Source organism: Prinia subflava, chromosome 5 (genome assembly GCF_021018805.1).
Source record: "Prinia subflava isolate CZ2003 ecotype Zambia chromosome 5, Cam_Psub_1.2, whole genome shotgun sequence".
NCBI classification, from domain to species: domain Eukaryota; kingdom Metazoa; phylum Chordata; class Aves; order Passeriformes; family Cisticolidae; genus Prinia; species Prinia subflava.
Genome location: NC_086251.1, coordinates 6596057 through 6618809, shown reverse-complemented (window position 1 = coordinate 6618809; position 22753 = coordinate 6596057). Strand labels below are relative to the sequence as shown.

Sequence of the window (22753 nt, the reverse complement as noted above, 5' to 3'; positions counted from 1 at the left end):
TGGCTACTGGCTTATTAATTTTCATATAACCTTGGAAAATAATATTTATTTTGCCCATAGACTTGAATGGCCTGGTCATTTTTCAGGGATAGAATCTGTGGTCTAGAATAGATTGCAGAAAAAATCAGATGTTTGTTTTGGAGGTTTATGTTTTTTTAACCTTGTCTTGACCACGTTGGGGTTTCCAGTTTGATGTTCTAGAATTGTTGACTAAGAAACAGGAGGCCCATTTATTCCTCTGTTCCCTTTCCCAGTGTTTTGTTGCCAAGGCGTTTCACATAATCTTGGCATTTGCGTTTGCAAATTGGTTTGTTATTGATAAATTAATTCACAATGAGTTAATGGAAAAAAGTCGGTATCAACACTGTGCCCTCAACATACTCAAGAATATTTGTGTGTTATCGCCAGGATATGGCCCAAATTCATAAATTTACATATATTTGTGGTCTTAGAAGGCTCTGATGCCTGGAATTGCTTTTTTTTCCATATCAATCCAATAAAGCCCCAGGATATTAGGCAAATTTGCTGCCCTGGAGTAACTTTTTACTGTGGTTTTAATCTATATCAAATTTACTGTGGCTTGGAAGTTTCTGCTACAAACAGTGTTGTTTTCTTTCTATTTTTATAGTTTATTCTTTTTATTTTTTTTTCTAATTTTAAAATATATTTTCACTGCAATGACCAAACCAGCCTCTGAATGTTGTAATTTATTTTAGAAACCTGTCAAGTCAGGTTCAGTGACTTCTTACAAGAACTTTTCACATAAAACATTAGAATTGCTGGAAGTGTGCTGTAATTAAAGAACAATCTGTTCAAAATGTTGTCAAATGCTTTCTATGCAGTTTGGGTCCAAATTCGAGAAGTACTAGAAGTTATTTGTACTTTAGAAATACAAGTCCAGCAATTGGATATTCTTATTTTAAACAGAAAGGCAGATAGAAGAGTTTATGCTAGTTTGTGTTCGTGTTGGGATTTTCTGTTTCACTTCTGCTAGGAGTTTTAGGAGGTTTATGTAAATACATTTTTCTCCATCAGAGACATGTGCAGCTTGGTCAGTGTGTCTGGCCAGGAGACAGTCTGAAGAAAGATGGGAATTTCCCTATTACTGCATTTTTAAAATCTAGTTCACTCTGTTTAAGGTATCCCAGCTGGCAATAATGAGATCTCAATTACTGTACTTGGCATTATTTGTTGAATGAGGTAATTCCTGTCCTCATTTATCTGACTTGACCACGATACTCTTCCATAGCAAATGCCTGCTTTATTTTCTGAGCTGGAGTGGCTCTTTATTTGTCTTACTCCTATGCTTTTGTCATTATTTTCAAGGAACATGTGGAAAACATGCCACTGCTCAGGGCAGGATCATCAGGGCTGTGCTCTGGTACTTTGACAGGACAAAATCCTGGTTTTGGTGCCCAGCAGTTTGGTTTATAATGAGACTTGAGTCCTTTGCATCACCAATGGACAGCTGGATGAGTTTGGACAGCAGCTTTGATGATCATTTGAACTAGGTTGCCATGGACAGTGTAGCCTCCATCAGTGCCCCAACCCTTTCTTGGCCAAGAATTTCCATCCGTGTCTCCTGTCCCTCTGCTCCGTGGTGATGTTTGTGTTCGGGCAAAGATCCTGGCCTGAGAGTCTGCTGGGTCTCAGAGCTGAGGATTTAACCCAGAAGAGCGATTTGAGATTGCTGATGCCACACAACTTGTGGCTGGATAAACATTTCTGCTTTTGTGGGTTAGGAAGCAGCTCACAACGTGAGTATTCCTGAAGGAGAGGTGGGAGAAGGCAGGAAGTGTGAAGAGTGCTGTTTGAAATGTGTTACACTGCAACCTTCATGTGGAAGAAGAGACTTTGTGACAGAGTATTTTTGGATTCAGCTCTGTTGGGTCATTTCTTTCATAAATCTACATAAAAATTTGATGAAAAAATCTGGCTTTGGCACTGAAACCCAGAAAAACAAGCAACTTCTTACTTTCATCTCTGGAGCTATACAGTGGAGCTTTTCCGTATTTATTGTGCCATTTTTAAAAAATTATCTTTTATAACAAGAGAAGAGTAACTCAGGCAGAGCTCTGACTCTTTCCCCTTTCCCCTCGCTGGCCCATGTGCCTCTGGGTTTCCAGATGAACAAATATAGAAGTGTTTCAGATACGCAAATCTCTCAGGAGCTCATTCACCACCGTCACCTGACTTTGCCAGAGCTCAACACTTACGTGTCCAAGTTGTTGTCAAACTGATAATTTATGTAAAATTGGCTGAGACTCAGCAATGTCTCCAGTTAAACTTGCTAGGAAGTCTGGAGGAAATGGAATATAGGAAAGAGACTGAGGGGAAGAAGATTTTTTTTCCAAGACAATACATGGTTTGAACTAAATTGATTGTGCACACCTCTGCTGCCTTTGAGGGGGGGACCTGCCTGTTTGAAAAAAAAATTGAATTGCTGTTTAAGGATGATTCTCAAACTTGGCTTAGATCTCATCTTGCTGCCAGTTGGTTTAAATGTTCTGTTTTCGAGAAGTAAAGCTTTCTAAAACCTACCCAGGCTTCCGTTTGGAGAAATATTGGCACCGTGGTTTGTTCTTGATGTTCTTATCAAATAGCTGTTCAGGAGAAGTGTTCTTGTGTTCAGCAGCATGAGAAACTTTCTAAGACTTGTGTCCTTATTAAAGAGATTTACTAAAATTTTTGAACTTAATTTGGAATATAAATGAAATGTAAGACAAAGTTTAACCCAGTGGATAACAGGAGAATCCATGCCTTCTACTTAAAGTTGACTTATTTTTTCCCTAGAGCATATGAACAGTAATAAAGACCAAACAGTTGCACACCTTTGAAAGGAGCAGAACTAAGAAAAAATCTTCCATGTCACAAAAAAGTGAGCAAAAAGTGCCCTATTGGTATCTCATAGTGTTGTATCATATTGATGATCATTAATCAACATTTTAAGATTTTTAAGTTCCTTTAAGTGCTTAAATTAGTATTGCAGAGTTCTTGCTGCTTTATAGACAAAATGAACATGCCTTTTAGAACAGGATTTGCTCAGGCAAGTGCTTAAGGCTCCATGGATTCATTCATGGTGTGCTGTAACACTTGTGTAATCTACTTTCTTTGGCACACATTTCAGGTGCATCCTTCTTATTTTTTAAAACAAATATTTGATCACTCGTCCTCCAGTTTTAGGATATTTCTGTGGTTTGGTGGTTTCCTGCAGCCCCAAACACACTGGAATGATGGTGCCCCTTGACAAACCTGGAAAAGTACTGGTTTGTGTTACTTGTCAATGAAACCTATTTTTCCATTTTTCTGTTGAATTTTGTTTGGTGACTTTGGAAAACCTGGTCAGTGGTGTCTTAGCTGCTCTCTGACTCTATTTGCAGACACAGACGCTCAGGAATTCACCCTTAGAACGGCCTGTGTGTGGCTCTGTGTCCCCTTGTCTGGGCTGTGCGAGCGCTTTGTTTGCTCTTTGGTGCGTGTGTGTTTTGTGGCGGTGCCGCTGTTTTGGAGCGATGCTGTGTTGGCAACCAGGTCACAGAATAACACTGGTGCAGCTTCTCAGGTTTGCCTGGAGGAGTGGCTGGCGAGTGGATTTCAAAGGCTTGCAGGAAGCAGAAAAAGAAACTTCCCTGCCCTTCCGACACCTGGAAGAATCTTGAGGCACTAGCTTAAAGGAGAGGCATGTGGGATAAGTGCAGCTAACTTTGGTTGCCCTTTCCAGCAGACCTCGTTGCATGTTGCAGTGAAGGGTTAGGTTTTCACCTCTAAATACAGCCCAGTGTATCCCCTGTAACTCCTCCCTATGACGGAATTTGGCCGAGCCTTTGTTTGGCAGCAGCGGGTGAGTTTCTCTTCAGTCATTGCTCCCAGTGTAGTTCTGTATTTTCCACTCATCCTTCCAGAAGTGTCCTCATCCCGATCATTTCCACATGCGAGCTTTTCCTTGTTTTCCACCTTTCAAAGGGCCAGTCACTTAGTTCCTGGTGGTTCCTTGTGTTGCTGTGCTCTGCTTTTATCTTCACAGTTTGCATGTTCCCACCGCTCAGGCTGTAGGCATCGGTCATCCCAGTGCAGTTTGATTTGATGGTTCCACGGGCCATCCCAACACTGAGCAGTGTTTATCAAAAAACCTAACCTAAGACACATTCATCCAGGTTCTTTCTTGACTGTGGATGGGAGACGGATCTCACTTGGGTGTTGATAAAACAGCCTTCTAGAACAGGAGCAAATTTATCCAAAGTAGCAGCTCACAAACGAAATGGATACATATCAGAGTGTTTCTTGAAGGCTTCTGTTACCCTGGAGGCTTTGTAGGGTTACTTGTGCAGTGGTCTCCCTTTGAGAGCTGGCCTGGGTGCTCCCACGTTCAGATGTGTTTGCAAGGGGAGTTAAATGGGCACTCACTGGTGAGCTCATAGTCTCTCCCCTCCATTGTGCTGTGCTGGTATCTGTTTGACTTCTGAATCACCTTACTGTCATCTACTCAGACTTGTAGCTTTTTTAAAAATTACATCTTTACAGGATTAGGTTTAATCTGTTTTGGATCTCTGAACAATTCAGTGTGGGGTTAGGTAAGCACCAGTTCTGTATGGGAGTACCCAGCTGAATGCTGGAGCCAGGAGGTTAAAAGCTCTTGCAGTTATAAAGGGTTAAAAGGTTAGATTTTCAACTTCTTAACTAGTGAAATGATGTGAATTCTGTCACCTGAATCTCCCAAAGAGGAGTGTGTGCTGCACAGTGGAAATCCACCTGGCCCTGTATTAAATAAACTATCAGACTGATTCATAGTTACTGTGTGTGAGGTGAGCAAGGATTAGTCAGTGGCATTGATTCTGGCAATTTCCACTTGGCTTGCTTGAGAAATACGTGTGCCCTTTCTAACTAGCAGCCAGTCCTGTTTCTGGATGTCACACTTCCAAGAGGAAGTGACTGAGGCTGGAAGGATTTTATTGACTGGCAGTTCCCAGGGCAGTGTTAGAGAGGTGCACAAAAGAATCTGTGCCTTGGCAAACAGTGATATCGAGCTGGACTCAAAGGTAGGCTGATCTGTGTAGGATGTTAATTGTGTCATAACTTTAATACTTTCCTGGGCTTGATAAAGTGTGAGTAGAAAACTGAGAGGAGTTCAAGGAATGAACCGTTTTGCAAACATAAATTCAGAGTGTCAGATGAAAGGAGCACAACTAAACTTACTTAAAGGAGGAAAAAGCAATTCACTGGATTAATGCTTCAGTCAATGAGCTGATAATGTTATCTGGTAGGAAAAAATGAAATGAGGTTTAATAGCAGATAGGCGCCTTAGTGAAATTCAGGCTAGAAAAGTTGGAAGCTAGGAACAAGAACAACTAAGCTTTAGAACAGAAAAGGTGGGAGGCGGGTAAGGGATTCTTACAACACATCAATTCTTCCAGGATATCTTTGTCAAGTAAACTTTGACCTGAATTACAGCATATCACTGTGTCCTATAAAATAGTAGATGAGGTTGCCTCCTGTTGCAGCAGAGGAGAGCAGAACACGATTGTGCAGGGGAAGAGATATGAATGAGTCTGGTATCAGTGTGGAGATAAAACCTGCCTGCTTATCTGTACTCTGTGTTTGAGCAGAAGGAAGTGCAAGGACATACAGCTTTTACCAGGCTGAGAAGGACAGGAAGGGCCAGAGAGACTTGGAGCAGAGAGAAGGGGACTACAGAGACTCTTGCAGCAAAACGAGTCAAAAGGTTAAAAATACTACAGGGGGTTCTCATGTTGTTATTCTCTAAAGCATACAAAAAATGTAATACCCATGAGTCTTGTTCAGCAAAACTAAAATGCAAAGCAAACATCACTTTTGGTCTGTAATTCTAATAATTAAACAGATGAAGATATAATGCCTCTTTATTTTGGAATAAGAATATCAAGCTTTAATACTAGTGATTTGCTATAAGGTAAAAATTTCAAGCACTGATACTGGAGGGAAAGAAGCTTGAGGAGCTGATACTCATATTTAGGAAAACAAAGATGGAGTGATTTAACATGAAGATAATGAAAATACCTTTACATTTGTCAGTTAAGTTACTCAGAGTAAATATTTTGTATTTATTCAGTTACTTCAGAATTTAGAGAATATAAATTTAAGCTTTTACTTTTAGGGACAGCAAATAAATTCAATGCATGTGGAAGAGGAGACAGAACCTTTGGAGAGAGCTGAAGGGACTTTAACAGATGAGAAAGCGTTTCAGTTGAGCACCAGATGAGTGACTGAAGAAAACACACATCCAAAAAGTGTATGTATTTCTCTGTTCAAGTCAGGACACAATAGTGCATGGGATTGAAGTGAACATTTCAGAAAAGTAGGACTCTAAAAAAAGCCAGAACTCTTTGTATCTATTGTTTAGTACCTGATCCTCTGAAATATGTGATTCTTTCTGTTCTAAGCATGTTTGTCTGGTTGGGTTTTTCCTGTGTGTAATCAAAGGTCAAAGGTTGGGCTTGATGATCTTGGAGGTCTTTTCCAACCTTAATGATTCTATGATCAGTAACAGTTTGCCTACTTTAGTGCCTCCTTTGGCCTTTTTTATAAGGAGAATCGAGAGCTCTGCTTAATGATAGGAAAGATCTGGTACTGCAGGAGAGGTTTGAGGTGAGTGGGGCAGTGTGTATGGACTGCAGTGCTCAGCAAGGTGAGCCTGTGCCTGCCATTCCAGAGTTTGCCTTGGGTGGTTTGTGCCTGCTGACTTTTATGTGGTTCCTTGCTCAGTGCTGTTGTTTCTGGGTGCTGCAGAGGATTTCAGCTGTTCAAACTGGATTTGAAATTCCACTTACAAAAGCAGACACTGAGCATATAAACTTGGCTTCGTGTGTTAGACTGGGTTTTTTCTGATAAGCTAAGCTTTTACAAACTGTTCTGCTAAACTTGTAATGCCTATGATTCAGTTCAAATGTTCCACCTGGTGCTGAGTGGTGGTAGGGTGATAACTCCAAGTGAGTTAACCTAAAACAGAGTTGACCTGGAAGGGTTTTTTGAGGATGTGGTGTATTTCACACTTTCCCTATGAGTATTCCATGTATATCATACTTGTAAATAGAAGCTTTTCCTGAATACTTAGAAATGGAGGTAATGTTCTTTTACTGATAACAAATGAAGGCAAGAGAGACCATTGTGCGCCATAAGAAGACCCATAAAGTTGCTGTAGTGTCTCCAGCAGGGCTGTGAGTTGCTCCTGATGAAGAATAGGATTAGGGCCCACAGTTATTTTCAGCTCAGGGGCTTCACATGCCACATGTGGTGGTAACCCTCAGCAGAATCCCTTCCTGTGAGCTGGTCCTGCCTCTCTGTGCAAACCACATGAGCTTCTAGGCCTCCTGTTATCTGGCAGAGAGTTTCTGCAGCCTTCCACCTCATGTGAAGGGCTGTGTTGTTTTGAGCCTTTCAGCCAAGATTCGTTTGATGTCCCTGTGACATTTGATGAGTTTGTAGGTCTTGGTCCTGCCACTTTTCTAAACTGAAGAGGACCAGCTTATTTCATTGTTCCTTAAGCAGAACTCATTGCCTCTATTGTTCTACTGAGTGAAAGTAGAAAGTTTTCCATTTTCTAATAAATGTAATTGCTGTGGATTTCTTGGATGATATCCAAGCCATCCTCTGTTCAGGAGCTGTAAATAATTATGAGCATTTGTAAGTGGTAACTAAGGGACTGCATTATTAATATTTGGCACAAGGCTGCTACTTGCAGAAATAAAATCATGTAAATCTACTTGTGCTTTTTTGAGGAGGAATGTGAACTGTCTAGTGATCCTTCCTAGGTCCACTGGGATCAGACTGCGTAGGTCGTGGAATGTTCTCTTTTGGAATTAAAACAATGGGTTGGAAAAACTTCTGGTTGCAAGTGTTAGTCAGATGTCACAGTCCCTTTGCTCTGTGTTGCATCCCTTCTTGATTAGGAGGTTGTTGTGTGGATGGATCTTTGAGTCAAGGATGAGAAATCATTTAAAAAAAATCAAGCATGCAGCCTTCAGTTTTATGAAGAGTCTTTTTCTGGGGTGGGTGGCTGTGGTTTGTTGTGCTTTTTCTGAACAGGTTTTCTTCCTCAGTTGCCCATGTTTGGTCTCAGCAGGATTTTTATCTCTTATTTTTTTGTATATGTGTGTCTATTACACACTGTTCTTCTCCACTTGCATTTCCATTATTTTTAATTTTTGTAGTGGTTGAAATGTCTGCATAGCAATAAGGACCCCATTAAGTGAACTGCTGGTGCTTCCTAATCTTTCCTCTGCCTTTATAAAGGCTGTCATGATTTGGGAACATGAGTCTTTGTTCCAAATACAGCAGCTATTTTAAAACTTCACTTTCAGTTGTAGTGTAAAAGTACGCATTCAAACTTGACTGCTGATTTAAATTAGAAATCATGGATTTAAAAGCCTGTCTGGAAAATGCAAGTCTGAGGATTGTATCCAGCTGTATCTCTGGCTGGTGAATGTCACAGGTTTGGAAACCTGGTGGTTCTCAACACCAGCATGAATGTGCAGGGGCACAAAAAAGGAATATGTTGTATCAGCCATTTCTCTAAAGGGCTGTCCTATTGCTGTAGGCTTTTCTCAGGAAAATAAAGCTTGTACTCCCACTGCAGCAGTGACTGCAGGGTGGATGGAAATACTCCTCTACTGTGTCTGTATATTCATAGCTTGTCATTCACAAAAGAGCAGAGAAAATGTCACAGTGCAGATATGGATCAGTGGAAAGGTTTCAGCACACCTTGTCTTGCTCAAACCAAGGAGGGGTTTGGGTGTTGAAAACAAATCCTGTGGGACTGCTGAAGATATCTTGAAAGTGCAGAAAGGCTGTAACAGGGATATTTTAACTGCTTCCTGTAGTTGGACGGGACATTTCTTCCCCTTCTCTGCCATGTCTCTTCCCCTTGCTTTGAGCTGCTTCTGGGTATCATCTGACCTTTCAGCAAGGCAGCTGAGATTTCTGAGCCCCCAGAAGATTGTGTTTTTTCTCAGGTTATTGTTCAGCCTGATGAATTTAACACACGGTTCAGGCAGGCTCTGGGGACTTTATAAAAGTCTCTGCTGGAGTACTGGAAGGGAAATCTGGGGGAAGAGTGACAAGAGAATAAAAAAGGAGGTAAAGCCATCCCTTTGGCACTAAGGTGTTCTATCAGCTGTTCTGTGAAACTTTGCTGTGAGGTTTTCAGCAGTATTTTTTGCTTATCCTGAGCTAGACAAATACAGCTTTCTCCAAGTCGTATTCTGATGATTTTTCCTTAAACTACCACTTGATTTGCTCCATCAAGTCTTAGTTTGAGTGCTGTAATTACAAAACCTCAAAACCAAAACCATTCAAAATTCTGGCTTTAGTGATGTTCACATTGTAGGGTGCTTGGGGCTCACCTTGAACATGTCACATTGCACAGAAATTCCAGTTTATCCTCGGAAGAGAGAAGGAAGCATAAAAAGTAGCTAGTGCTGTACTAGAAGCCAGGAGCTTTCAGTTAAGTGTTGAGTACATGGTGCAGTGAGACATTTAAGTTTAATGTCCTGCTAAAGGACTTCTTTGGGCTGTCACTGTGGTTTCACAGTCCTGCCATCCCTTGCCTTGCTCAGTAGCAGTCCTAAGCACTGCTTTGGCTGGGCAGGGACTTGTCAGCCACAGCAACTCTGCTCCTAATGTGCTGTGTCAATATTAGTGCTGGCCTGGGGGGCCTTGGGAGCTTGCCCTACTTCTCAGTGTTCCCTGTGGCTGCACTTCCAGCTGCTTTGTGTGGCTCTCTCCGCAGGGCGGAGTGTGGAATAATGCCCCAGAGTGAGAAAGGCTGCCTTTCTCAGCAGCAAATCCCTCCTTTAAAAACCTGGATTTCAGGTATGGTGATGGTGTTACCTCTGAGAAGCATTGATCCAGACTGAAAATTATGTGTATCCTTTTTTGGTGTGTGTTTCTTTAGGTGTTTTCCATAAAACAATTTAGCAAGTGCTAAATTGTTGCAGTGTCAGGGTTTCGCTAGTTTCATTTGGATTTAACTGGCAAATAGTGTGACTTCTTCAGGAGAGGAAGCCGCTGAGCTTATTTATGTCAGTATTTATTGTTGTTCCACCAACAGAGGGGCTCCACAGGGAGGCAGCTGCAGCTATTTGCAGATGCATGTGTGGGGAGAGGTTTTCTCAAAACTGGAAAGTTGTCAATAACTTTAGAGTTGTAATTTTGTTTCCACACAAACTTTAACATATACAGTAGCTATGCCGTCTTTGTACATTCTCTGGATTCATTTTTTTTTTACCAGATTCCTACTTGTACACTTAACAAAAAGCTGTGGTGCCCCCTTATCCAAAAAGCACTGGTAGTGCAGGAGAGCAAAAATTAAGTTGAGCCTCTAGGACAGTCTGAAGGAAGAAATGTGGACATTCACATGGATGTGATGCATTTGTGTTTGACAGCTGATTTTGTGTGAAATCAAAAAGAACTTGTAAGAGCCCAGTGGGGAAAAATGAACCTGTTGAGGATGTGTGAGCTAGAGGAAATGGTAGAGAGGCAGCCAGAGTGAGGAATACCCCAGCTCGGTTCCAGGCAGGGTGAGAGTCTCTTCCTTTTCCCAGGGCTTACTTTAGGATGGAAGAGAAAGTGACAGCCTGTTGGCTTTGCTTTGTCAGGCTGGCAGAGTGCTGAGAGCAGGGGTGGCTTCTTCCAGCCAGCGATGAAATCCAGCAGGACCAGAGGGAATATGCAAAAACTGGAAATGAACGTTTCAGCTATAAATAGAACCACCTGTCTTTGCTCCTTCTGGTGATATTTTTGCCCTCTCGTTCCAAAGCTTTGTTCCCTGAAGATATAAAGTGTTTAGCTGCAGTTTGGCAATAGATCTCTGAATGAAAGGTCTCGCGTGTGCCAAATGTGTTTGGGTTTGTTGTAATAATAATATGACTGGAAAACAGCCCTGTGCAATATTCTAAAAGTATTTGGACTAGGTAGTTCAACTCAAAAGAAAACTAGGATTTTCACCTTGATAGATGCACTTTGGAGGCTAAAAGAAGTGAGTAGTGGTTCGATCTATTCAGCTGAAAAATGACTAACTTCCCATAATGCATAAACTTTAAAGGTCAAGTGAGAAAATATTACTTGGGTAGTATTATTCATGCCATGTCTTGAATGTATTGTCTGCTTTGGATGCCTACAATGCCACAGTAAGGGGAGGGAAGAAAACGAGGATCTGACAAAAGCCCAGAAGGGCTTGGTGGCTGGAAGCTGGAGTAACTAATAGAGGACTGAGGTAGTGCTGTGCCAGTGAGAAGAGTGACTTGAGTTAAATCTTGTGCTCACTTGAAATGTTAAAGTCAAGAGATCCTATTACAAGAGGTATTAAAGTACGAGCAGTAGTTCTGGGCTTGAGGAAAACGCCCTGGAAGGGGTTCCATGGTGTGCCAAGTCACTGATCACAGGATAAAATTCTGCTTTTGACATAAATGAGGAAGTGTTCTGCTAGGCTGCTGTTTCATTTAAAAGACACATTTCTTTGAATTTCCGAGAGAATTTTGCCTTCCTGCCACTGAAGGACAACTTCTGAGATTATGAACTACAGGAAGATTATTTACTGGGTTGTGAGGATCCACAAGCTTCACTGAGCTGCAGCAAGGAAATTAAATTTGCCCAGATCATATCACAGCCATAATAATACTTCCAGTGTACAGTTGGGCTGTATTCATCATCTCTAGATTAGAAGTTATGCATTTAACAGTATGAAACTTACTTGTTCTGTTTGGCTAATTAAGTCTTTAAGACCTGTATCTGAAATATCTGCTGTAAATTGGTGCTCATATTTAGGAGTTGGATGAAATCCTGAATCAAAAAGCTGCCTGTCTTGGACTGCAAGTGCAAAAAAGAGGCATTCCCAGCCATGAGTTACAGAGGCACTGATTGTAAATTCCCACTGTTTGTATAACATGGGGAGTGAGTTAAGTAGCTTACCTACTTGTTATCTTGTGTGCTTCTCCTGCACCAGAAATGTCACTCCAGGTTGTGTACAGTCCTTTTACAGAGAAAATTCTAATCTTCTAAAAATTTTGGCTTTGAAGTCAACTCTACATTGCATCTTCTGTTGTTGACAGATCAGAAGTAATGTGTACAACTTGGGAGACTTCACAGAACCACTGCCTCCTCAGTTTGAGAAGGTTTTTGTTCTTTTGTGGGTTTGGGTGTGTGTTTGTGATCAAAGCATGCTGAAAGTACATAAGCTATTAAAGAAATCAACTTTGATTAGGTTTTTCCTTGAAGCCCATTAATGTTGGATAATTGATTTACCCACGTGGTTGGATGGATTTTCCTGTGTTTCACACACCCTGCTCTGCCTCCCACCCTCTTCAAATCCCTTGGCTGGCTTAGGGTTGGTGAACAGGGAGTGCATTCAGTGGGTGTGAAACGGTATGTCCCTCACACAATAGAGGCTGGACCTGGCTGGGAAACTCAAGACTTCAGATAAGTTGAGATTGTAGTAATTGAGGGAGTAGATTTCATTTGTTTGGCCTGAGTTTGTTTCTTTTAACTCTTGTCATTACTAAAAGAACAATTGATTTTGATGTCAAATGAGTAGATTGAAATAACTGCCACAAAGGACTTAGTTTCTGTTGTCTTTTAATTTTAAGTCTTATCATTCTCCCAAGTCTTGAAAATACAATACCTTGCTTCTTCACACACATGCACAAAATCTTCTGAAGGATTGGAATAAATGCATATTAAATATCACATCCTGACACAGATTTTGTGAACTTACTTTACCAACATTTAACATTAGTGGACCCTATTTTTAATTTATTTTGTTCCTTAACTTACATTACAGAAATTCTGGGGTGCTGTGCTGAACAACATTTCTGAAGCATTGTTTTAAAGTCTTTGGTTTAAATAATTAAAACACTTCTGACGTTGGGCTCAGTCCTTTTTCTACAAGCAGCCTGAATTTCTCAGTGACTGATTTTTATTCCATTTTATGGAATAATGGCTGTATCCCTTTCCAGTGAAATCAGTCTGGATGTTTTAGAACAGCAGGACCTGTTGAAATCCAAGGATGCCCAAAGGCATGCAAAGGATTGTGCTGATTGAGAGTGGATCTTCCATTGGCACTTAGAGCTGGGTGTAATTGTTAGTATAACTTTCTTTACTCTTTGTAGGAGATCAGCTTTTAGCTTACAGATGTTGTGTGGCAGCTACAGTTTTTTGGTAAAACCCTCCTTAATGCATCCCTGTTGACATTTGAGGTGGAACATGAACATGTGTTCCTAGAATATCTGTGGTGATCTCAGTGTGTCTGTAAAATGTCATGAGGCACCCAGTAACACCCAGAGTTTGCAGAGCTCTGAGGCAGAATTCAGTGGTTCCTGCTCTCAGTGGAGACAGCTGAAGTTGTCTGGTTCAGTCTCATTCTGTGTGCTGGGTTTAGGAATTCCTGCAGCACTGGGAGCTATACCCAGTATCTGGTGATGTGAGGACCAGTACCTCTTGGATCCAGTAGCCTGTAGAGAGGCACAGTTTGTTTCACGTGTAGAGGTTTCATAAATCCCTTCAAATCTGGCCATCCAGGAAAGGCAGGTCCCTTTCTGTTTTCCCTGTGGAAGCAGTTTCTTGGAACCTGAGGAGTGCATGTGCTGGCAGATTGATTATTGAAGCAGGCCAAATTCCTTTGGTAACAGCAGCATGTTAGTACTGATTTCCAAGAGTGTGCATCACCACCTTTTCACAAGGGCCTGATTAGTTCCCTTGTGATGGTTCCTTTTGATGGCTGCCCAGAATGAAATATGCAAACAGGGCAGCATAAGCTCACTTCAAAGAATAAGGGCTCAAAGAGTCTAATCTTGGCTGACGAGGAGCTTATACTAGATCAAGCTTTCAGTAATGGTTGCAAACTAGCAAGCTTTGTTGAAACACTCTTGCAGCTGGGATTCAGTGAGTAGGTAGAGAGGCAGACACTCTTGAGATGTGAGTGGAAATGGAATCTCGTGAGGCTGAGGGTCAGCTGGCTGTCAGGATGCTGGTTCTGATGATGTCTCCAGTGGCTGTTCTGTAGAGCTGTGAGCCAGACCTTGAGCTCTATCACTACAGGTATATCCCAGTCCCCTGTTAAGGAGGGAAATGCTTCATCCATAGCACAGCTGGTCTAAACAGGTTTGATTCCTAGAAGTGACATGGCTTGGCTTTGGTTTTGATCCATTTTTCCTTTTCTGCTTTGAAGGTGATCCACACTTCTTTCCATAAGGCCTTCCCATGTGACTGCATCCCCTTGAAACGCATATTTATCTGCTTCCCTGAGAGAAGAGCATGAGCTAGGACTTTTGGAGGTTGTTTAATTCTGTTGAAGTCCTCTTTGCAGAACCAGCCTGTCTTCCTTTCCTTCTATGCTGCCTGAAACTTCATACGTCAAGCAGGAGACAAATGCAAACCTGCAGGAGGAGTGTCTGAGACACCATGTGAGTGTGCTCACAAGCAGGGGGATCTCTCCAGACCAGAGAAAAGGGTCACCAAAAATATTATAAAGAAATTTAGGAAGTTGGCAAAGGGAAATGCCAAGTCCTGCACCTGGAGAGGCAAAACCCCATGTCTCAGTACAGATTAGCGACTGAACAGCTGGAAAAGAGCTTGGCAGAAAGGATATTGATGGTTCATGAGCCAGCAAGGGTGCCCCTGCAGCAAAGAAGGCCAAGAGCCTCCTGGATTGCATCAGGAGTTGTGCTGCCAGCAGGCTGAGGGAAGTGATCCTTCCCGTTTCCTGAGCACTGCTGAGACACTTCTGTGTTCTGGGTGTAGTTTTGAGATCCCCTGTGCAGAAGAAAGTTATTTTAGTTGGCACTGACACTTGGTTTTGAGGCAGAGGCAGAGAGAAGACAACTGTGAAGTCCATTTTTAAAATAGCTGGAAGGAAAGATTTTGGGTACTGTCCCTCATAAACAAGGAGAGATAGGGTCCAAGACCCCTCTTGATCTGGAAGTCTCAGTGTTCTGTGGACAAGATAAAATGCATTGTTCTGTGTCTCCATCGCCCCTGTGAGAGTCTGGAAAGCTGTGATGAGGTGGTGCCATGATGTGACCTTTTCTCAGAGACTCTACTGATGAACAGATGCTTTTGGTGTGGGAGTGTACCTGGACAGATTGATCTACTGAGAAACTGCACATGGAGGTTTTTTCTGTTTATTGGAGACTTTTTCCCCTCCATGTCAAAATTGTTTATCTGTGTGGTCAGGGTCAAAACATGAGCTGCTGATGTCAGGAGGAGTTCCAAAACTCAGATGTGAATCACAGGCTGCCAGGGGCGGGTCGACATGTTGAGGACCCCGTGGTAAAAGGGTGACCTCAACAAACAAACCAGAGTGAAATCCCTTCTTTGCACCAGAGTGTGGTGAGATGCATCTGCACATGAGGGGAAGCCACAGGGCTTTTTGTCTTCTGGGAGTGCAGAGTGCTTGCAAATAGCATTAGGGAGCCATTGAAACCAAAGAGTATCAATATATTGGGAAGATAGGAAGTATTTGGATTTAAGTATTCCTTAAGTACTGAGGGCAGAGGAAACTACCCTGCTGTACCTCAAAGATCTTCCTGTGATTCCTGTGGAGTATTCCATAGTAAAAGTTCTGATGTAGGAGCTGGTTGTTACTTGCAGCATTCAGCCCATGGATGCTGGTGTTGATGCCTTGCTGTCGTGGCAGAGTTCACCAAAAACTGATGCCTTGAGAGGCCACCTAGAACAGAGTGGGCAGTGTTAAGGGAATAAAGTAGATATTTATTAAAAATGCTTCCAAAGGATACACCTTGGGCAGTACAGGAGCCTGGCCAAGGCTACACCCAAGATGGATCACGAGTTTTCACACTTTTATAAGTTTTGGTCCATTTACATTTTGGGGTTAATTGTCCAGCTACAGCTTCAGGTAATGAAGTCCCATCCTCCCAGACTGCTCTCCTCAGTTCCCTGTTGTTTGCACTTTTTGGGCCTGAAGCTGCAACAGTGTCCTTGGTTCTGGGGCTGGAAAAGGATTGTTTTGCCTAACTAAACTGTGAGGAGAACTTGCTAACACTTTATATGAAGTTCAGAGTTATATACTAATGAAGTACAGAATCTGGAAAATACGAAAGCTAAAACTTAAGGCATCAGTCTGCATCTTGAAATCATCCCTGAGCTGAAATCTCCCCACCACCGAGTGCAAGTGTGCCGGGAGCCTCCAGCAGCAGCAGACTGCTGCTAGGGAAGATAAATAACCTCATTTTTGGTTTTGTACCAGCTTGTGCTGTGACACTTAACTCCAGCAATGGAGTGCTGCTGCGAGGGGAAGTGGATGATTTCCTTTCTGGAGCTGTTTTTGGTTCAGTCATTACCCATAGGGACAATGAGTATCTTTTCAATGACTTCTTCAGGAAACCACACCACGGCTTTCCTCTGTCATTGCGAAATTGCGCTTCTGAGATACGAGACACTCGTGATTCATAAAGTTATGAATTGCCTTTTTTTCAGAATAAACCCACGGCTGCCTCTTGCCTGGGGGGCAGCCAGAGCTGATGGGGCTTGTGGAAAGAGGTCCCGACTCTGGGTGGGTGCCTGGCTCATGGAGTTGACCTACTTTAACTGTGACCTTGATTTGCTCAGAGGTGTTTGTGTACTCGTGATCAGCTTTGCTGCATGATTAAGCTGGTTACATGTCATCTCACTTTTTTCCTAAGGGACGAACAGGAAGATTGCTTTTTGCTGTCTCATTAGCCTTGTTTCAGGGGATCAGAGAAAGAGGGAATGCAAGGAAGGGGAATCCCAAGGAAGTAGTCCCAAACAGGCTGTAGAGACAAAGTGTCTTGGATACAGTGACAAAATATCATTTGATTCTCCTCTGTCAGAGAATTCAATCAGGAAGAAGACTCCCTGGCATTTTTTTCAAGTGAATCCTTGGAGTACTTTGGCAACAGATTTGGCATCATAAATGGAAGATTTGAACTTTGCTTATATATATGTGTAGCTTTTGTGTTCCTTCTCAGAGAGACTTTTTTTAAAGCATTGAACATCCAGCAGATGGAGGCTGAAAAGACAGAAAAAAATATTCAATTTCCTAGAATTTTAACAAAGCCTTGTGAAAAAACATTTCTCTGAACTGTTCCCTATTTAGTGGGGCATGCTGATTTTTGCTCTGATCATTGAGTTGACATCTTCTTAACTTTAAAACTCATTTCAAGAGACATGCATGGTTTTTAACTCCTGTAATGCTAAAATGTAGGACTGTGATTGTTAGGACTGGTTGAGCATTTGGGATGTGGTAGAGAAAAAGCTGACTGAAAAATAAATTGAGAATTCTGGTCTTTATGTGTATTTTTTTCTGCTTAAATGGTCAAGACACTTTAAATAACAGCTTTGAAACTATCAAATATGGACAGGTATAAAATAACACAGCTGAATGGATACTTGATTTCAAGATTTTTTTCTATAAAACTGATAGGAAATTTTTGTTTGAGTTGAGCAACAATTTGGTTTTTTGCATTAGTGCATGGTGACTTGTGCAGTGTTCAAGTTCTGAAGCTAAAATGCTGACTGTTGCAGGCATTCTTAAAGAGAGAGGACTGTGGTAAACTTACAAACTCTTTTTCCTCTGCTCTCTTTTTTCCTTTGCTCATTCCAGCTCATCCCAGCCTTCTGTGTGAGGTCATCATAGGTGGTCCATGAAATTACGTAATGCAGTAAAATGTGACTTCAGCCAGCACCCTCACAGAGAGAGGTGTTCAGAAACACACTGAGTTTAGCTATAACTAATTTCTGCTCATCAGCTGAGACTGAAGATGATGGGTTTGGGTCTGAACCAAGCACGGAGAAATGGCCAGTGACTGGTTTTACTGGTAAATTGAGATGCAGCAGCCTCATCCACCACAGTAACACCATCGAGTCTGCTGCTGTTGGGCTGCTGGGGGTAAGAGAGACAAAGCAGGCAACTGGGAAGAGGCTGGCAGAGGGAGACAGTAGGGCCTGACCTACAAATAGCTGTGGCTTGAATGAAAACCTTGCAAAATAAATGTGCTTATGGATTCAAGGGCATTTCATAATTTGACTGAAATTTGTACTAATTTAGCTTTGGGCAGTTCTGGTGCCAGCTGGCCTCTTGATGTGCCTCTACCAGTACATCCACACATTCTCAGAAATGGAAAAGGGGTTGATTTATTTGGGAAAGGACCACAGAGGAGTTGTTGGGTGACAGTGAGCCCTCAGCAACAGTTTGGGTGCTCTGCTGCTGGAACAACAGTGATCCTGTGTTCAGAAGTTGGGGGTACTAAGACAGTGACTTGCCTGGCTGTACACTGCTAGGACCAGAAATTTAGATAATTGAAGCTTGTGAAATTCTGAATTTGCTGCTCTGCCAGAGCTGAAGAAAATTATAACAAATAACTTCGGAATTTTTGAGACCAATAACTTATATCTACAAATGTGCTTCAGCAGAACTGGTTGTAATGTGATCATGTTGACAGGATATTTTTTGTTTGAATTGTAAACTTCTGAGAGTGTCATGGGAGCTGCTTGTTCTGTGGACATGGGAAGTTCTGCTGCTGTCACAGGTTGGGAAGGCAGCCAGGATGCTCACAGGTGCATCAGCCAGAAAACTGTGTGTCCAATGGACTTGGGAAGTTTTCTTGCAGGAGGAAGATGTAGAACAGTTTCTAAATCTTTCATAGTAAGTTTTGCTGAAAAACTTTTTTGTGACAGCAGTGTGGAAGGGAAGGGCATCCCCATATTTGTAGTATAGTTGGGAGACACATTTGAGGGCTTGAGTTGTCATTTGGGATGTGGATTTAATATAACTCTTGAAGCCTGCAGAATAAAACCATGTTTAACCCCTGTCCTTTGAAGATGCCAGTTGCTGTTACAGTGGAAAACAAAACAATAAGCCAAGCCCAAACTTAGTTCCACCCTTAGAGTAAGTCAGGAGTGAAGGGTAAGCCTGCCCTTTGCTCTGTGACAGCAATTTAACTCACTCTGGCAGCATCTGACAGCAAACGTGCTCATGATGGTCATTGTGTGACCACTGTGAGCAGAGGGGTTTGTGCAAACACCAGAGGATGGTGAAAAGAGCCCTCAGGGAGGTGGTGCCAGAGATTCCTTCTGCCCAAAGCTTGGTCCATTGGAGGAGCACAACAGGCTAACCCTTTGGATGGATGGATAAAGCTTCTACACTTTGTAAGGAAATGAGGTTTTGATCCCTGAGTTTGAAACATCTCTTGCTTTTGTAAATTGTGTCCAAACCAATTGTTTTTAAGGTTTTTTTTAACCTTGCTGGTTTTCCTCCCATTCAGGTTTTTGAAAGTATTTGACCAACAGAACATGAGGCATGGAAGAGTTCTAAGGTTATCAGCGGCTTTGGGCTGAGCATCATCATCTTTGCCCAAGTGGATTTAGGCTTCCAAGGCAGGCCTTCAGGTAAAAACTCTTCTCTTTTACAGCTGATGCTGCTTAGCTGGAAACTTTTCACGGGGTTTCTTCCAACAGTGTAATTATTTGCAGTCTAGAGGATTAAATAGGGAAGATTTGAATTATTTGCAGTCTAGAGGATTGAAAAGCCAATTAGATTCATTTGTACCTTTAACTAGACTTGTTAGCTCACCATTGGGTTATAAATTTCTGTTTGTGGAGTCTGCTGTGCAGAGGTGTTTATTTCTGTGGGAATGTTCTGAATTCTGAATTTCTGAATGTGGAAATAGAACTTTAAAAGTTTGTGAACTTTAATATGATCTTCAAATGCAGAGACACACTAAAACAAGTGTTCCCTGTCAGAAATATTCCTGTTAGGTAAAAGCAATTGGCTGGCCAGGTAAGCCTAAACCTGGTTTAGTTCAAGATCATTCTGACAAATCTTTAAAAACAACTGTGTTACATAATATGTTTTGAGAATGGTGATAGTTTGTGTGCAATATCCCACACAGCAGTAACTGCAAAAGGAGAAATTACCTCTTATTTTTACAGCAAGAGGAAAAAATAGAAACTGTTGCTGTTTCCTAAGAATGCTAAGTTTGAGATAACTTTTTTGGTTAAAAATATGTGTCTTCTTATATTAATTACTATTAATTATATTAATGCCATGTTTTTTTGGTTGGGGGGTTGTTTTTTATTTCTTCCCTAATGTTAGACAGTCCAATGGCAGACCAAAGGATGGACATATCTTCTACAATTAGTGACTTTATGTCACCAGACCCTGCTGACTTGATCTCCAGTTCCCTTAGCACTTCAGGAATGGACTGTAATAGGAAAAGAAAGGGAAGCTCAACAGATTATCAGTAAGTTGGAATTTCTCTTGATTTAGCACTGCTAAAAGGAGGTGGTAACACAACAATACAGTGGGGAAGAGTATAGAAATATTTATAGCAGGTTTTAAATAACCTCTTTTTTACAACCTGCTTTAAAGGTTTTAATAAAGAAAAAAGCTACTATGCACTAAGAGGCAAGTTCATTATTTAATAATAATAAAAATAATAAAAATAATAAAAATAATAAAAATAATAAAAATAATAAAAATAAAGCTGTCATTTCAGTGCAGCTAGAACTGAGGGCTATCACATGGGGTAAGGCTGAGGAGAAATCTTCTGGCTGATGAGGGAGTGGAATTAGCACTAATTAGATGAAATGTACAATGTTGAAGGCTGATTATATTGACTGTTTACATAGGAAATACAGTGTCTGATTAACAGAGGGGGAAGATAATAAATTTGTTGAAAAATGGAAGTAAAACTAGGAGTAGTTCCTTTTCCTTACCTATTCTTTGCCTATTTAGTCACTTCCTATCAGTGTGCTGCCAGCCTTTGCGTGATGAAGCTATTTTGACCTCTCATTTGAATATGAATCTGAGTAGTCTCTGGTTTGAGGTATTAGAGCTGTCTTTCTTTTACCCAGCAGGTTTAATCTTGTGGTGGTTCTCAAGCAGGAACCACCCCCACCTCTGCTTTAGAGCAGAGAAGGGCACAGCAGAGTTTGCCAAACTCCCAGACCTGTAATGTCTCCTGCACTGGGAGCACCAAGAGCAACCCACTTAACTGCAAGTGCCTGTGCAGGGCTCCTCTGCTTTGTAACATTACAGAGTGTGGCTGCAGGGGAACTTGTGAGTGGCCACATCCATTATTCATCCAGCCACAGAGTCCATTTTTATGTAACTTAGCACAGAGTTTATTGCTGGGGGCCTTTGGATTGTTGGCAGCTCTTTGTACGAAGAGGGACAGAGTTTTTAATCCACCCTGAGCTTCACAATTAAGGATTAGAGTCTTTTTTAGGAGAACTTATGCACAGAACTTTAAATACCTCTCTGAACTGCCTTTGCTCTCCCTGAAAAGCTCATGTGTCCCTCTAGTTGAATTGACTGCTACAAAATTGAGTGAACAGCCTCAATCCTACCAATTTCTCTAGTAAGATTTCTCCATTTTTATTCCTCTGGGTAGGAAGCATTATTTAAGTCCTCTTTTCCAAAAGACAGATTGTTCTTGTAAGTTATCATTCTGCCCTTTAGGTTTAGTGTGCATTTTTTAAAATGTGTGAAAACCATCTCCTTGAATCCTTAGTAAAATAAATTTACTTATTTTGTAGTCATACACTACCTACCACTACTTATTATGTAGTCATACCACAGTTCATTTGGTGTTACAAAGTAATTGGTGAATATTAAACGTTCCTCTTGCAAAGCAGAATGTAAGGTAGACTACCTTGATCCCTCCTTATATGTGTATGTGTGGGAAAATGTTCAGAAATGCTACTGTTCAACTTCTGCTACCTGTTAATGATTTTATTATATTTATGATATTTATTTCATTCTATTTATAAATTATCCAAGTGTCCAGTTTGATGCTTCACATATCAGGGAAGCAGAAGCAGTGTTTCAGTGTGGTTCTTGGTTCACCTCTTGAGTACAAGCAAGAGGAGTCATCAGCTGCTCTTCCAGCTCTCCACAACAGCTTTTTAGTTCTTTCTGCTGCAACTCCTCCAGGAAAATTCCTGCCTAGTTTATTGCTGTTTTCAGCAGGGGCTGGTCAAATGCTGTTGTCCAAGACTTCATGCACAGGACTACAAACAGTAAATTTCTTTTCTTGGGAGTAATGCTTTCAATTGAAATATTACATGATGAGAAAACAAACTACCTTGATGCATTGATGACTTACCTTGTACCTCTTCTAGGCTTTGCTTTCTGGGGATTTTTACACATAAATATCCCAGAGCTAAAGGTGTTGTCACAAGGGCTGTTAAATTGTGAGCGTCAGGAGTCAGTGGCTAAGCCAATAACTCAGGTGTGCAGATTGGGAGATGAAGAAAACATCTAGCATTATTATTAATACTATTTTAAAACTGATCATAAAAGATAATTGATCTAAGAGTGCAGTGAATAATAGATGAAAGGCTGCCATGTCCATTTTTAAGAGGGCTCGTGTCCAGTATTGAACAGGAATAACTAGTATGTTATTGGCTGAGATGAGAAGACGTTTTCATAAGGCTTTTATAAAACATAGCCTCTTATCATGGTAAAGCTCACTGGCATTTCAGGTCACTTTACAATCTTGAAGTGATGCCAGCAGTTAGCTTGCATGTAGAAATTCTGTTTAATTTCCTTGTGATATGAGAAAGTCTGTATAAAGTTCAGCTTGGAACTTTAGACTAAAGCAAAACGTGCATCAGTCCTGCTGGGCAAGAATCAAAAACTGAGAAAATTGGGATACTTTATTTTTATTTTTATGTTTTATTTCTGGCCTTAGAATCCTCTGAAATCCCATTTATCTAACCACAAGGACAACATGCGTAAAGCACA

General features: G+C 41.3%; 1 protein-coding gene across 6 annotated transcripts in view; it reads left to right on the top strand.

Moving 5' to 3' along the window:
* BMAL1 (basic helix-loop-helix ARNT like 1) overlaps positions 1-22753 on the top strand; it is a 47889-nt gene that overhangs the window by 5426 nt on the left and 19710 nt on the right. For 5 of the 6 annotated variants that reach the window (XM_063397894.1, XM_063397897.1, XM_063397892.1 and 2 more), the window contains exons 2-3: positions 19269-19392; positions 20099-20246. In XM_063397894.1, coding sequence (XP_063253964.1) covers positions 20107-20246 — 140 coding nt within the window. In that variant the 5' untranslated portion in view covers positions 19269-19392; positions 20099-20106. Of the gene's footprint in view, positions 1-3621; positions 3842-19268; positions 19393-20098; positions 20247-22753 lie in introns of those variants that run through there. The other variant, XM_063397896.1, reaches the window with a different exon arrangement.